Here is a 15647-nt window from a genome sequence, read left to right on the forward strand (position 1 = left end):
CTTGTAAAATCTATAAATAGAGGCTGACAATAGTGACTAAGTTTCTTGCGCTGCTTCTTCTCAGCTCTGACCCATGTTACTGGCTCGAAGTAGTGGTAGACGTGTAAACTAAAGTGTGCTCTTTGTCTACTTGCGTAATTAAACAATGAGGGCTATCGTTTTAGCGCTCACCAGTTAGCGCCACTGTAGAGTAAGGTCCTGTCACTTGCTAGTAGCGAAGACAGTGGCACCAACTGGTGAGCGCTTAAGTGGTAGGAGGACTATCGCATTTGCACTCATCAAGATGGCTCTACTGTATAGTAAGGTCCTGTCAATCGCCAGGGGTGCCAACTGTTAAGTATAAAAACGATAGCCCTCATTAGAATGTTTCCCATTGGCGCGTCACGTGCGAAGTATGGGGAAAGAGCTACGCACCGGAGCGGGTGGAAGGCGAGGCAGGCGACGGGCCCGATGCGCGCGCCCATGAAGCCCTCGTGGTGCTTGATGCTGTTCAGCAGCCCGCCCTTCAGGTCGAAGATGCTGATGCACTGGTTCACCGACCCGCTGCGCACACATCACAAGTTTACATTTTATGGGAAATAATGGGATTAAGAAGTTCAAAAGGTGTGAGTAATTACTTTAATGTATACGTAAACGACTAAAGGTCTTTAAATTCATTCAAAATCGTGTATTATTAAACATATTGCTGTATCGTGTTTTGGCGGCTTATAAAAAGAACATAAATTAATCGATGATGTCATGAATTTTTGTAATTTGATTTGACATGGTAAACTTAATTTATGACATGCATCTTTATGTAAAAGATAGTTCCAATCCATGTATAGAAGTTGGACTAAGTGCTGCCCTGAATAAAACCAAACTTAGGTAGGTTAGGTATTTTGTTCCTCAGGCCAACACTAATCTGTAAACTGGAGCGCACTAAAATCTATCCATGGAGTTAAATTATGTATGCGTTATGGACCTTTCTTTAAGCATGCATATTTCTGGTGATGAATAATTGGATTGATGTATGTATGGAGCGTGCACTGACCAGGCCATGACGTCGGCGAGCGGGTGCACGTCGGCGGCGGCCAGCGGGCCGGGCGCGCGCGCCGAGCACACGCACGCCGCCAGCTTGCGCGCGTCGTACACGCGCACGAAGCCTGAAGAGCTGCGGGGAAACAAACTCTATTACCTCTGCCGTTGGACTCATTTTACTTTGCGAGTTGAATCTGGGGCCACAACCCTAACGTTAAAGTTTAGTTAAGCATGGAATAATTTCTTACTCAAACGAATGGACAGATTCGAGTTTGCGAAGTTCCCTGACCAAATTAGGGACAATTAACACGTTCGTTTGTGTTTTAGGGATTACATTCTAGAGTTTCTAAGTAGGGGAACGATAATAAATTTATCAGGATCAATAATATCAGCTTCGTTAATATCCAGCGAATCCAGCGATATTTACTATTCTGGTGCAAGTTAGAAAACGTCGACGTGCGTCGAAGCATTCTCACGGCTGCCAACTTCTGTGTGGCTAGGATCTAAAGTATCATAATAAAAGTTAACCAGAAAACTATTCCCACCTCCCGTTCCCACCGCTGCAACTCCTGTGTAGCCTGTGTAGTAGTAAATTCTACAGCTTGACCGTCAATATAAACTCAACCAGCGAAGGTCAAGTTTTACCTTATGGCGACAAGATCGGTGTAGTAAAAGTTAGGGAGTGCTCCCGCTGCCGGCGCCAGTCGCTCATTCGGTAACCAGTGCCGGTCGCTGATTCGGTTGCCGTCTACCGGTTGGCGCTAACTAATGAGGAGCGTAGCAAAGCAGGCTGTAGCGCGCTCGTCCCAGCCGAGGACAGTACGAACTATTCCCACCTCTCGTTCCCACTGCTGCAACTCCTGTGTAACCAAGATTTACAGCTATACCGCCAATAAAAACTCAACCAGTGAAGGTCAAGTTTTACCTTGTGGCGACAAGATCAGTGTAGTAAAAGTTAGGGAGTGCCTACGCTGCCGGCGCCAGTCGCTCATTCGGTAACCGGTGCCGGTCGCTCATTCGGTAAGCGGTGCCGGTCGCTGATTCGGTTGCCGTCTACCGGTAGCGGCGCTAACCAGTGAGGAGCTTAGCAAAGCAGGCTGTAGCGCGCTCGTCCCAGCGAGGACAGCACGACCGGAGCAGCGGCGCGACTGACCAGACGGTGACTGACTAGACGCACGGGCGCGGCGTGGTGCTGCAGGCTGTAGCGCGCTCGTCCAGCGAGGACAGCACGACCGGAGCAGCGGCGCGACTGACCAGACGGTGACTGACTAGACGCACGGGCGCGGCGTGGTGCTGCAGGCTGTAGCGCGCTCGTCCAGCGAGGACAGCACGACCGGAGCAGCGGCGCGACTGACCAGACGGTGACTGACTAGACGCACGGGCGCGGCGTGGTGCTGCAGGCTGTAGCGCGCTCGTCCAGCGAGGACAGCACGACCGGAGCAGCGGCGCGACTGACCAGACGGTGACTGACTAGACGCACGGGCGCGGCGTGGTGCTGCAGGCTGTAGCGCGCTCGTCCAGCGAGGACAGCACGACCGGAGCAGCGGCGCGACTGACCAGACGGTGACTGACTAGACGCACGGGCGCGGCGTGGTGCTGCAGGCTGTAGCGCGCTCGTCCAGCGAGGACAGCACGACCGGAGCAGCGGCGCGACTGACCAGACGGTGACTGACTAGACGCACGGGCGCGGCGTGGTGCTGCAGGCTGTAGCGCGCTCGTCCAGCGAGGACAGCACGACCGGAGCAGCGGCGCGACTGACCAGACGGTGACTGACTAGACGCACGGGCGCGGCGTGGTGCTGCAGGCTGTAGCGCGCTCGTCCAGCGAGGACAGCACGAGCGGAGCAGCGGCGCGACTGACCAGACGGTGACGAGCGCGTGGCGGTCGTGCCTGGCGGCGGCGGCCAGCACGGGCGCGGCGTGGTGCTGCAGGCTGTAGGCGGGCGCGGCGGGCGCGCGCTCGTCCCAGGCGCGCACGCTGCCGTCCGCGAAGCCGCACACCAGCTCGTGCGCCGCCCCCCCGGACCCGCCGCCGCTGCCGTCGCTGCCGCGCCACAGTGACGTCACGCCCGCTTCGCACTCTGTAGGAACGATAGCGTTAATTAGCGACATCCAGATGTGAGACGCACTCGGACTCGCGAATCATGGCGAGTTATTTGAAGTGGTTTCGAGTGTCGTCAAACAGCGCGAAGAGCTCGAACTGAAGCGTCTTTGAGTATTCAACAAAAACTAACAAGGTATGGCTTTCAATCGCACGTTAATCCTCACGAGTCAGCTCAAGTCACGGCTACATTAGAAGAGACATTGCCATGCTAGGCCAGTTATTAACTAAAAACGCAGTAAAGACAGTGTCGACAAAGTGACATTTCAATTGCAAGATGTTGGCACCAGCATGCGTGTGACGTCACGGTACTCACGCGTGTCGATGTGCGCCTGCAGCAGCTCGACGTGCGCGTCCCACAGGCGCACGGCGGGCGCGGGCCCGGCCAGCGCCAGCGAGCGGCGCCGCCCGCACCAGCGCAGCAGCGTGGGCGGCGGCGTGGCGCTGTAGCCCGCGCTCGCACTGCTGCCGGAGCCCGTCGACATCACGCCGCCCGCCACCACTGCCACGCAAAACGATACTTTTGAAACGACCCATTGGTTACATCGCAGCGACAAAGTGCAAACCACTAACATTATAATCAGCGAGTGGAAAAACAGGCTCGAACAAAACTCATCAATAAAATGTTAATTTTGTCCTGTTATCTTTACTGACGTATGAGTGGTTCGCCCTTAACGACGCAGGTGACAAAAGATGCGCTCGATACGGCCGTTATAAAACTATGTACATGTAAAATTCTAACACCAATCTACACCAAAAAAAAAATTTACGATATAATTAAGCATTGATAAAATATTACAATAGCTATCGGAAATAATACAGAACTGAAATACGAATATCCCATGACAGTTTACATAAATGAACGATAACACAACAAGCGAACACGAAAATTAGTATGAGGGTGATTATGATCATGCAAATGAAGACATAAGCCAAATGATAATGAACACAGAAAATGCAAGCATTCTGAGGGCCGAAGTAGACGATATGTACTTTTGTCATTCTTCGAACGTAGCACGGGAGTGCCTCGCCCCGCTTTAACTCCGGCTCAGTACAACTGTGAATCTACTATTAACGAAATTCTAATCTGAAGCCGTTTGATCAGTTCCAACTCTTTAACCTTGCACTGTGTTGGAACAAATGTATCGGCAATGAGTGTCAAACATCGGTTCAAACATTCGTCTACTCCAGCCCCGTGGTTCGGGCAGCCGCATACTGCTACGAGGCGGCATGAAAGATGCGAGATGTAGGCGCGACTCACTGTCGGCGCCGGCGTGCCGCTGGCGCGCGCCGAGCCGCTCGTCGGCCGAGATGAACTGCTCCGACACCAGCTGCGCCAGACCTGCGCGCCACACACTACAGGCCCGGCCGCCCCGAGCTCCGAACACGAGGCGCGTTGTACGGGATGACGACACCGATCACGATCGCGACATAATACTTAGTCTGTTCGCCGAGAGTTGATAAATATTACGAAATGTCTTGCAATAGCGATTGTCGCTTAATTATCGCATTCTGTATGGCGGGCGTCGTTTGTCACAACGCGCACTGAGTACCATGGTACGAGCCACGCAGCTATCGTCAAGCGCCCCGGCCAGCCGGCGGGCCGCAATGTGTGAAACGGAATAGATTTATTTTGCATAAGACCGAAATGAATGGTATGACAGTGGGTAGCAACATTGGGATACACTATAAGCCACTTGATAATAATGAAATACTTTTTATTATTATCCAACACATGGACGCCACGTGTTTGATCCGTATCCCCACGTATGCCCTAACCGGAATAAATTGGTTTTCCGAATAAAATAAAATAAATAAAAATAATTCCCGTAAATTTAAAAGAGATAATAATGATAATCTACCAACTTTTTCATTATATCGACAAAAATAATTAGCGGGCCGCAATTTATAATGAGTTTAGAACCTCTGATATTTAATTTTTTTTATCAACTCTCGGCGAACAGACTTTAGTTACGGTTGATTCATTGGTGGTGTCGTCATCACATTATGTGCCCGGTGTTCGCAGCTCTAAGCGAAATTGTAGTGCAAAGATGGTGTACAACCGCGTCCATAGGCCCTCGATTATGTTGCGAATCCATTTAACTGGGTGAACGATTTGTTGGTCATTGGCTAAATGGCAAAAAATGGTCCACAAAAAGCACAGAGAAGTCCCACTTGACCAAACCAGACCATCCACATGGTTGACGCCGGGAAACTTTTTTTCCTACACAACTTTGTGAAGTAATTCTGATTTTTTTAAATGTCTAATATAGAAAATACATTAATTTAGTTATTTTTCAGGCGGGTGGCCAGAATTTTATTAAGATGTGAAAATAAGTAAACAGTAGTCATATGTTCTGTTTTTTATGTACGTTCAATACGACTGTTACACACAAAAATGATAATAATGTTCCATGAGTTTCATGCAGTAATGCCTGTTACATACACAATGACGCGGGGCGCTTTTTTGGTTAGACAACAATTCAAAAGCAATATGATGAATTTGAAGATTGTGGAATGTAATTGACTGAATTTCTCAAACATAGAGATGATGCGGGCGGGAGGAATATTTTTTTGGGAAGACAGACAAACAAATTGAGATAACATTATTTTAAATTGCTATTCAACAATGTAAGGTAGTCGTTATTAGATGTGCAATATGATTCCCGTTGCCAGTAATGTCTTTCTTAACAAAAGAGTAATAGTCTAAGATCCCGCTATACAAGGACCTTCACCGAGATGCTTATTTGATGAAACATATTTTATATTCAATATAACATGTCAATAATTATATTGCTTAAGGGTTGCCTAATAAATTTCAGTCCAGGATATGATTAATTAATCATTAAAAAAAGTTTTATTTTTAAATATTTCATCGGTTTGATTATTAAACAAACTCCATACCAATCGAAAGTATGAAGCCCATAGAATATGCAAACGTTAGGTTGCCTATTCTTTTCCAGTCATAACTCTCGGGTTGCCAGGTATAAACAGGTAAATTGATAGAGCATTTTGCATCGGTCTGATAATTTAATCAAATATAAATGAAAATAAAGATTATTTCATTATGAACACGGTGCAGGAGGCGTCATCCAAATTTTTGACCGGAAGTCGTTATTTCCACTTTCGACATTTTTGGACCAAATCTCCGAAAGCATGGCAACACTGGAGAAATTTCTTCACCCAAGCGACACCTCTTGACAAGACACACAAACGCCTCATACAACTCGTCTTTCCCAAATGTTGCCAACTACTCGAAAAATGTCACCTTTCAGTTTTAATTTCACTTTACAAAATTCGACAACCGTCATTCAGGACTGATTTTTCGCAGGCAACCCTATACCACCGTGTTCATAATGAAATAATCTTTATTTTCATTTATATTTGATTAAATTATCAGACCGATGCAAAATGCTCTATCAATTTACCTGTTTATACCTGGCAACCCGAGAGTTATGACTGGAAAAGAATAGGCAACCTAACGTTTGCATATTCTATGGGCTTCATACTTTCGATTGGTATGGAGTTTGTTTAATAATCAAACCGATGAAATATTTAAAAATAAAACTTTTTTTAATGATTAATTAATCATATCCTGGACTGAAATTTATTAGGCAACCCTTAAGCAATATAATTATTGACATGTTAAATTGAATATAAAATATGTTTCATCAAATAAGCATCTCGGTGAAGGTCCTTGTATAGCGGGATCTTATACTATAATATGAAAAAAATATTGAAGAAAGTCAACGATAATATGGTTCAACAAAAACGTTTGCTCAAGTATAGTGAACTCTTAGGCTGAGTTGCACCACCTAACTTTGACCGTAAATATGACGATAACCGGTGTATTTTGTATGGAGTTTGACAGATTTTTGACGTTTGTCAAAGTTGAAGTAAGATGGTGCAATTCCCACCCTTATTGATGTGGAATCATTCAAGTATATTTTATTTTACATTTTAATTATCCAACTTCAAAAAACAGGTCCTCATGTCGGTTGTTTTTTTGTGTTCAAAGAAGTCTTTTAGAAACCAATTTGTAAAATTATTTTAAAAATTGAAAACATAATATTTCTAGGTTGGTCCCATATTGAAATGTTGAAGGTTAGCAGTTGTCGTGTGTAGTAGCAGAGTAAATACAAATGAGTAGGTCATCTTCAAAAAACGCACCGAGCGCGGTTTGTATGTGAGCGCTCCAATATACGTATGCGGCGCGCACGCACACACTGACAAAATTCGGCGCAACCACTGCTAATCCCCGCTAAATTTTGTCAGTGCGTGCGTGCGCGCCGCATACGTGTTGGCGCGCTCACATACAAACCGCGCCCGTGCGTTTCTATGAAGATGAGCTACTCATTAGTATTTACTCTGGTAGTAGTGTGGTGGTGTGGTGTGTGCGGTACGTACTGATGAGCGGCTGCGCGGGCGGCGGGCGGTAGTCGGGCTGCGGCCGCACGTCCAGCGCGCGCCACGCCGCCACCAGCGTCGGCTCCGTTGTGCTGCTCGACGGCCTGCCACCACAACACCTCGTCAGCCAGTTACATAGGTGATGTGTGTACGGCCATTAATGGACTATGACAATGAGTCCAATAGACAGAATTCCAGGCGGGCTAGGATGCGCGCAGTGATAAAATCTTATCAATGACTTTAGACGACAAACGTATGGGCTAATGGGCTTATAGCGTAAAATCGATAAAATGGCGCGATAAAAGCTTATCGCAGCGCGCATCCTAAGCCTCAGGCCAAAATATTATTATGTAAGGCAGTCGAGGCCACGTTACAACCGACAGTAGACAGACATGTGCCTGCCATTAATCTTTCACCTCAATTTTTTTTATCATTTTTATAATTTTGGCTGCTTTTTCTAATTTCATTCTAGATGGCTGCATGACCTAATAACACGTACACGCCCATAAAGCATACTTCGTGGGTTCAATCCTCACGCTCGGTACTTTTAGGGTTCCGTAGCCAAATGGCATAAAACGGAACCCTTATAGATTCGTCATGTCTGTCTGCCCGTCCGTATGTCACAGCCATTTTTTGGAAGTGTAATTGTATGAAATGTGAAAGAAGCTTCCCGACCTGTAGACGGCGAGGTTGCCCTTGTGCGAGGCGACGGCCAGCAGCGCGTGGTCGTGCGCGTTGAGGTAGGCCAGCGCGCTGATGCGGCCCCACGCGCGCGCCCACGCGCCCACGCACAGCTTGGCCGCCGTGCCCCAGTCCCAGATGCTGCCGATAACAACACACATTAATAATATGTAAAGCCTGCTCCGTGAGCACGTAGAATCCCGTCCAATGAACCCAAGCTACCCGTCCTTATCGCTCGCGCGTAATTATATTGCTGTCGCGACTGTGCGACGCGCGCCCGCAGTGAGTGTGCGAGCGCGACAGCAACATAATTACGTGCGAGCGACAAGGATGGGCAGCTTGGGGTCATTGGACGGGATTCTACGTGCTCACGGACCAGTCTTTACTACATATTCTTCGCGGAGGTATTTAATAAATGTGTACTCAATGTTGTCAACAATATGGTGTAATTTAGCTTGTCTCAGTGCCGATCATAGAGATCTAGAGAGATGCCAATGCTGAGTTCGAAACCCAGTGTCGTATTTGAAATTCACACACCACAAGTACATCATGCACACATCGCATTGAGTGCGAATATTCGTTCGCATACCAGTTTGTTAGTAATGAACGTACAGCACCACTACATACACAGTGATGTGCGATTGAATGTATGATTGAATGTGCTCATTATCCACTGCGGTGTCAGTATTCAATGTTCGAATAATCTTTGGTACTACGCAAGCAATGTAAAGTGTTTACACATATAACGTCGCTGCTGTCATCATTGCTGTCGCGAGCAATGTGTTCTGTTTTTGGGCAAATCCCTGCAACACCTTTTCACATCTCCCTTTAGATTCTGTGGTACCGATGCAATAGGACTGACTGTAGCTAATGTGTCGCCATCTAGCGTGCATCGCCTTCGTCTCGCCTGTTCCCAGCCGCCGCAGCGCTAGACACAGAGTGCGGCCAGTGCTCGCTCACCCGAAGTTGTCCTTGGAGGCGACGGCGGCGTGCTGCTCGTAGGGGTGGAACAGCACGCAGGCGGGCGGCGCGAGTGGAAGCCTGTCTCCAGCCGCCGCGGCGCTAGACACAGAGTGCGGCCAGTGCTCGCTCACCCGAAGTTGTCCTTGGAGGCGACGGCGGCGTGCTGCTCGTAGGGGTGGAACAGCACGCAGGCGGGCGGCAGCGCGCAGCGCGAGTGGAACGCCTGGGTCTCCAGCCGGCCGCAGCGCGCGCCGCGCAGCGCTAAGGATAGAATACAAATTGGAGCAGGATTAGAAGAATAAATCGAAACCGACCTAGATAATACCGATTCTACTTTTAATTGAGAAAATTTAAAATAATTATGACGAAAGCATTTTGGATCGCTACATCTTCAATAAAGACTTTTATGCAACTAATATCCTAAACTGCATCTAGACTTAACATCAGGTGCGATTGTGGTCAAATACCTGCCTTGTTATGCATAAAAAAAATGTTAAATGAGTCAAAAGCGTTCAATGGAGGCAATATTACGAAGCTAGCCGCCACTAATGTACCCCCTCCCCCTTACTACTGTGTCACGTAACCTTCGCACTCCGACTCCTGCTGCGCTAGCGTGTGTTGGTTACCTCGTGCCTCGTGGCGCAGGCTGCGGCCGCGTCGCTCGCCGCGTTACCTCGTGCCTCGTGGCGCAGGCTGCGGTCGCGTCGCTCGCCGCGTTACCTCGTGCCTCGTGGCGCAGGCTGCGGCCGCGTCGCTCGCCGCGTTACCTCGTGCCTCGTGGCGCAGGCTGCGGTTGCGCGCGCACCGCCACACGCGCTCGTGGTGCGCGCGTGCCTCGGGGTCGCGCAGGCAGGCGGCCGCGTCGCTCGCCGCGTTACCTCGTGCCTCGTGGCGCAGGCTGCGGCCGCGTCGCTCGCCGCGTTACCTCGTGCCTCGTGGCGCAGGCTGCGGTTGCGCGCGCACCGCCACACGCGCTCGTGGTGCGCGCGCGCCTCGGGGTCGCGCAGGCAGGCGGCCGCGTCGCTCGCCGCGTTACCTCGTGCCTCGTGGCGCAGGCTGCGGTTGCGCGCGCACCGCCACACGCGCTCGTGGTGCGCGCGCGCCTCGGGGTCGCGCAGGCAGGCGGCCGCGTCGCTCGCCGCGTTACCTCGTGCCTCGTGGCGCAGGCTGCGGTTGCGCGCGCACCGCCACACGCGCTCGTGGTGCGCGCGCGCCTCGGGGTCGCGCAGGCAGGCGGCCGCGTCGCTCTGCCCGAACGTGGCCGCCGCCCACTCCACGAACGCCGTCTGCACTATCGCCGCCTTCTTGGCCGGTTGACCTGCACGCGATCGATGTTTGAAAGGTATACGATACAATTAAGTGGTACCTACGTGGTACAAAATTATGAATATGTTTCTAAACATAAAAAGTAAACAATAACTTACACAAAATAAATACTAAAGCCCGGTCTCCGAGCACGTAGAATTTTGTCCAATTGTGCTCGCACACTCGCTGCGGCCGCCCGTCGCACAATCGCGATAGCAACATAATTACGCGCGAGCGATAAGCATGGGTAGCTTGGGGTCGTTGGACGAAATTCTACGTGCTCAGCGACCAGACTATAGTAATGTGTGAGTGCATAAAATGATAAGTAATTTGAATGAAAAAAAATACTCACTAGAATTAGACGAGGTAGAATCGCGATCGCGAGTGGACTCGCGGTCTCGCTGAGCGACCGAATCTTCGGATATGGTATGTGGGAGGCCGGTCTTGGCGCGCCGGGATCCTACACAAAAATTTAATTGAAATTAAATTGACATTTAATTAAATTTAATTGACATTAATTTAATTATATATTGAATTTTAACGATATTTGGTTGGATAATCACTTTTTAACCTCATATTTTTACTTACATAAACATGAACATGAGATTTTTTATCTTGACAAATTAAAATAATCGGCCCGCCTAATGAAAGTACCTGGGTGCGGCAGCGTGCGTACATCGCTAGCATGCGCAAGCGGCGAGGGCCGCGTGTTGGGCGACGGCGGCAGGGACGCGCTGCTGCCCGCGCCGCTGCTGCTACGCAGCGGGGACTCCACCTCGCGCCCCACCGTGTCCGCCTGCGGAACCATACGCAATGAGGGCTATCGTTTTAGTGCTCACCAGTTGGCGCCACTGTAGAGTAAGGTCCTGTCACTTGCTAGTCGCGAAGACAGTGGCGCCAACTTGTGAGCGCTAAAGTGGTAGGAGGACTATCGCATTTGCACTCATCAAGATGGCGCCACTGTAGAGTAAGGTCCTGTCAATCGCCAGGGGTGCCAACTGTTAAGTATAAAAACGATAGCCCTCATTACATTACCAACCCACACATCAACGGAGTTGAACGAATGCACCTTAGATTAAAACAAAGAAGGAAGAAGGCATAAGCACCTCGAAAACGTGCCAAGAATATCCCAGAACAATTTTTGACAGGGCAGAATCGGTCTGACTTACGAAATACACGCGCGCAGAGCCTTCTTCTGTATTTAAAAAGTACGAACAATGTAAGAACTATAAAAGTTTACGGCAAAATACAATAAAAGATACAATGAGGGTTTTCGCGTATGAAAAATCCGCCAGATGGCAATACGTAGACGCAAGGTCCAAATGCTGCATGATTGGTTAATTTTGACATGACATTGACAGATATGTCAAAATCCACCAATCACGCAGCAGTCAGATCCCACATCCACGTCCCGCCATCTAGCGGATCTTTCATACGCGAAACCCCTCATTTCCACTCATTAACACTGACATTCGCTATGTTGTCAAGGCTTTGTTTTTACGTAAGCGTATGCTGTATCGTTCCCTTTTTATTATTTAATTTATTTAGTTATATTTTGTTTGGAAATAAATCATAATCTACGGAATGCAGTAATCAATTCCGCAATGTGATGAGGCTGTAAGGCTGTAAAGAGTGAGGGTGTGACCTGGTTGGCGATGTAGGCGATGATGTCGGCGGCCATCTGCCCCACCTGCGGGTGCGGCTCGCGCGACATGGCGCACAGCGTGCTCCACAGCTTCATGTACACCGACCCGAAGCCTGCGCACGAGGGACAAGGGACAACGAATTTAGTAACACTTTGGTGTCGAACTTCATGAGAAGACAGAAATGTGATCAGAACCACAGAATAATAATAAGTACTACATACAGAAGTTTTACTTCGCGAAGGTATTTAAAAAAATGTATGCTCAATGTCATTAACAATATAGTGTAATTTAGCCTGTCTCAAGAGCAAGCACCATTTTGTTGACAAACGTCAGTGATCGGCACTGCGCCGAAGCTATAGGGCTGACTTCGGTAAAATGATGTGACGTGAGGTGCCAAACTGCGGAAAATGGCGGAGGAAATACATGATTTAGCATGAATTATCATGAATAATTTTAACTACTTATTTATCTCTCAGTGTCTTGAGGCAACTTAAAAAAGTACATTCCGTGTTGTTATTATTATTATTTAGGCAGTTAAATACTGCACAGTATTTAGTACACCATTTTCTTTATTTTCTTCCATCATACACAAGAATACGCGTGCGTAAGTCAATGTTCGCTCGTATGTGAGGCCTTGTCAAATATTATCCTTTAGGTGGGCCATCGTGCGTGTTTTGTTTTCGATGTAAACTCGCGGAGATGAACAGGCCTGTCAGAACTGCGAGTTGACGCGAGCGAGAGTGAGATTAGGTACAGTCAGCGTCAAATAGTTTGTGACACCCAAAGTAGGTAGCCAAAAAGTTCGCAACACGTCATTTTTACGATCTTCTTCTTTTCGTGTTGACAACAAACTTATAGCCTGACCAGGAACATAAAAACCCTCGCCATGTTGCGGAAATCTAATGGTACTAATTTCTTTTAATGGCAACAATAACTAAAAACTTCATTGACATGTCACCTTGCATGTCAGTCTATTGCTGTCAAAGTGTAAACAAACTTTATTTTAAATGTGCGCAATTGATTTTGTGCATGAAATTGCTAAAATCTTTTTATAGTCGTGAAAGAAAAGTGGTTCACAATGTGTTAAAGTATTTGTCGAAGAGAAATACCTACCAAGGGTTCGGACAATATTTTCATTGAATAATGTTTCCAACAAAGGTTGTCAAATTGACTGACATGTTTATCGTATAGTACAGTCCACTATGAAAATTAGCTGTGGTTTGTTTCAACTACCGATTTTAAAGTTTTTTGTCACTTTCTAAGTGTTGAATTTTATGGAATTGGGAAAGAAGTACTGAGTTTGAAGCGTTCATGAGCAGACATTGCAGTTGAATATTTAAGTTCTGAATTTGATTATTGATGAATAATAAAATAAATCCTACTAGCTCGATTGATGGTTTCATTTAATTTATTTAAACCAGGTTCCTATAATAATATGTTTTCGTTAATTTATGACAATATTAAATTAGCCCGTAATCCTGAATCCTGATACATAAAGTTAGCCTATTAATTTAACACAGGTACGACTGTACTCAGTGTTGCACTATCAAATGCAATTGATGCGCCTCTATGCCAGGGTTTTTATGTTCCTGGTCAGGCTATACACAGTGTCAGCCCAAAACTCCGCCACAAGAGTGGCGTTGTCAATAGCACTCATTTTTACAATGGAATAAGGAAGGTTGTGTTGTCAAGGTTTTGGCCACTTTGGGTGTCGCGAACTACACTCAACATCAAATAAATCGCACCTCCCGCAACAAGCACTTACAAACGTATGCATCCCCACTTCCCACCAATATTAGCACCATTTAAAAGCCTAGTTCTAAGCTTCATTTCATTAAAGGAAAGGTTTTAACCCCAAAAATGTGTCTTTAGAAGGATCCAGTCACTTCTTCAAAAAATAGGCTATTACGCTTGAGCCAACTTTTATGGCTGTAAAACTGTTAAGTTGGGATTAATCGGTATCCATCTGTTAAAGAGGACACGTGTGATCATTATTTGGTTTTATAACCATAAAATTTGGTCTAATTGATCCCAGAGGTGAGCCCAAAGTGAGGTCTCTTTTCAAGTCACATTTATGGTTTAAGATAATCATTTATTTAGAAATTAAATGTGTTTTTCTTTAAGGATATTTATTGGGCTTTCAAATAACACCAATATTGTTGGGGCACTATGGTTGTGTCAGAAGAAAATCTTTAAAGTTCGCGTCGCGGAAGGTGCGGTTTATTTGATGTTGAGTGTATTTGTCGCTGTCTGTACAAAGTAGTTGTGTGATGTTTACCGATGGAGGGCAGCACGCACGCAGGCACGGAGGAGCGCGGCGAGCGCGTGCCCAGTGCCAGAGCATCCACGGCACGATCCAAGTCCATAGTCCGCTCCGGCCGCCGCGGGCGGGTGCCTTTGCTGTACACACCAAATAAAGTAAAAAATCGTATTCAGGATAATTAGCTGTATCGATAAGATCCGAACTTTTTAGATTATCTTACTTGAAATTTCTTCTGTCACGTTCCTGGAGATATACAGCTATGAAATACTGCTCGAACGAGAGAACCAACCACTGCAAGGCTGTAACAAAATATAATTTATAAAATCTGCCTTCCCGTTCAGGGGGCTTAGTGCGAGTTTACATCAAACGTTATCGCTAGCGACTTTTTCTTTTCAAGCACTAAATCTTCGTAGATTTTTTGACGCATTGGCTAGCAACTACGTCCAATGAAACACACATTAAATAAATAAATATCCTTGGACATTTTAAACTGCGCTTTTAGCCCCAAACTAAGCAAAGCTTGTACTATGGGTACTACATAACGGATATAAATATACTTACTTTTTTTTTTGTAAATTCATACTTATTATACATAGAAAACACCCAGTCTAATACAAACAAATATGTTCATGCACACAAATGTTTGTACTGTGCGGGAATCCAACCCGCTACCTCCGGAATAGTAGTCCGTTTCGAACCACTACACCAAACGGCCGACTTAAGCACAGTTCTTCATTTCAAATTTAAAAAATCAGAATAATAACTCACCGGCTAATATCTCCATGCGCACGAGCGCGGAGGCGTCGGCGGCGGCGCGCGCGGCCAGCTGCACGCCCACCTGCTGCTCCAGCGCGTTGCCGTGCTCCGTGCGCGCGCCGTGCCACAGCACGAACGAGCCCAGCGCGAACGCGCACGCCGCGCGCACCTGCAACGAGCCGAAGGTTAGCGGGGCACGCCAGGCTTCCGGCAATCGCTCGTAAGTACCTGCCGCTTACTGAGCGTTCGAAAGCAAAGTGAGAGGAATGCGACACGGACACGAAATCATAAAATAAAATTTTTGTATTTTATTTCATCGAACCGACCTTTGCGTTTTTTCACACCGGCGACACGTCATCGATCGTGCATCGTGCATGGGAATCGCTTCGTGACCTCGGGCGCGTCATCTTGTGGGGCAATGACGAATTTGTCACGCAGTAATCTGTACGCACCTTGGGCGCGTATTTGTCGTCTCGTAGGGCGGTGGTCTGTTACGTAGTAAGTCTTGA

The 15647-nt window shown here is 47.4% G+C and overlaps 1 protein-coding gene across 1 annotated transcript in view; it reads right to left on the reverse strand.

Moving 5' to 3' along the window:
* The window catches only part of raptor (regulatory associated protein of MTOR complex 1), a 31914-nt gene that overhangs the window by 2789 nt on the left and 13478 nt on the right, over positions 1–15647 (reverse strand). Inside the window, exons 13-27 of the mRNA XM_028311795.1 lie at positions 15151–15307; positions 14603–14681; positions 14398–14519; positions 12119–12231; positions 11128–11269; positions 10826–10933; positions 10316–10486; positions 9300–9429; positions 8200–8346; positions 7525–7628; positions 4379–4459; positions 3434–3619; positions 2878–3097; positions 1031–1150; positions 415–543 (exon numbers count right to left, since the gene is read on the reverse strand). Of these exons, the coding sequence (XP_028167596.1) occupies positions 415–543; positions 1031–1150; positions 2878–3097; positions 3434–3619; positions 4379–4459; positions 7525–7628; positions 8200–8346; positions 9300–9429; positions 10316–10486; positions 10826–10933; positions 11128–11269; positions 12119–12231; positions 14398–14519; positions 14603–14681; positions 15151–15307 (2009 nt within the window). The remainder of the gene's footprint in view (positions 1–414; positions 544–1030; positions 1151–2877; positions 3098–3433; positions 3620–4378; positions 4460–7524; positions 7629–8199; positions 8347–9299; positions 9430–10315; positions 10487–10825; positions 10934–11127; positions 11270–12118; positions 12232–14397; positions 14520–14602; positions 14682–15150; positions 15308–15647) is intronic.

This window comes from Ostrinia furnacalis, unplaced genomic scaffold (genome assembly GCF_004193835.3).
Source record: "Ostrinia furnacalis isolate ACB-3 unplaced genomic scaffold, ASM419383v2 OfSCF3546, whole genome shotgun sequence".
Taxonomy (NCBI): Eukaryota; Metazoa; Arthropoda; class Insecta; order Lepidoptera; family Crambidae; genus Ostrinia; species Ostrinia furnacalis.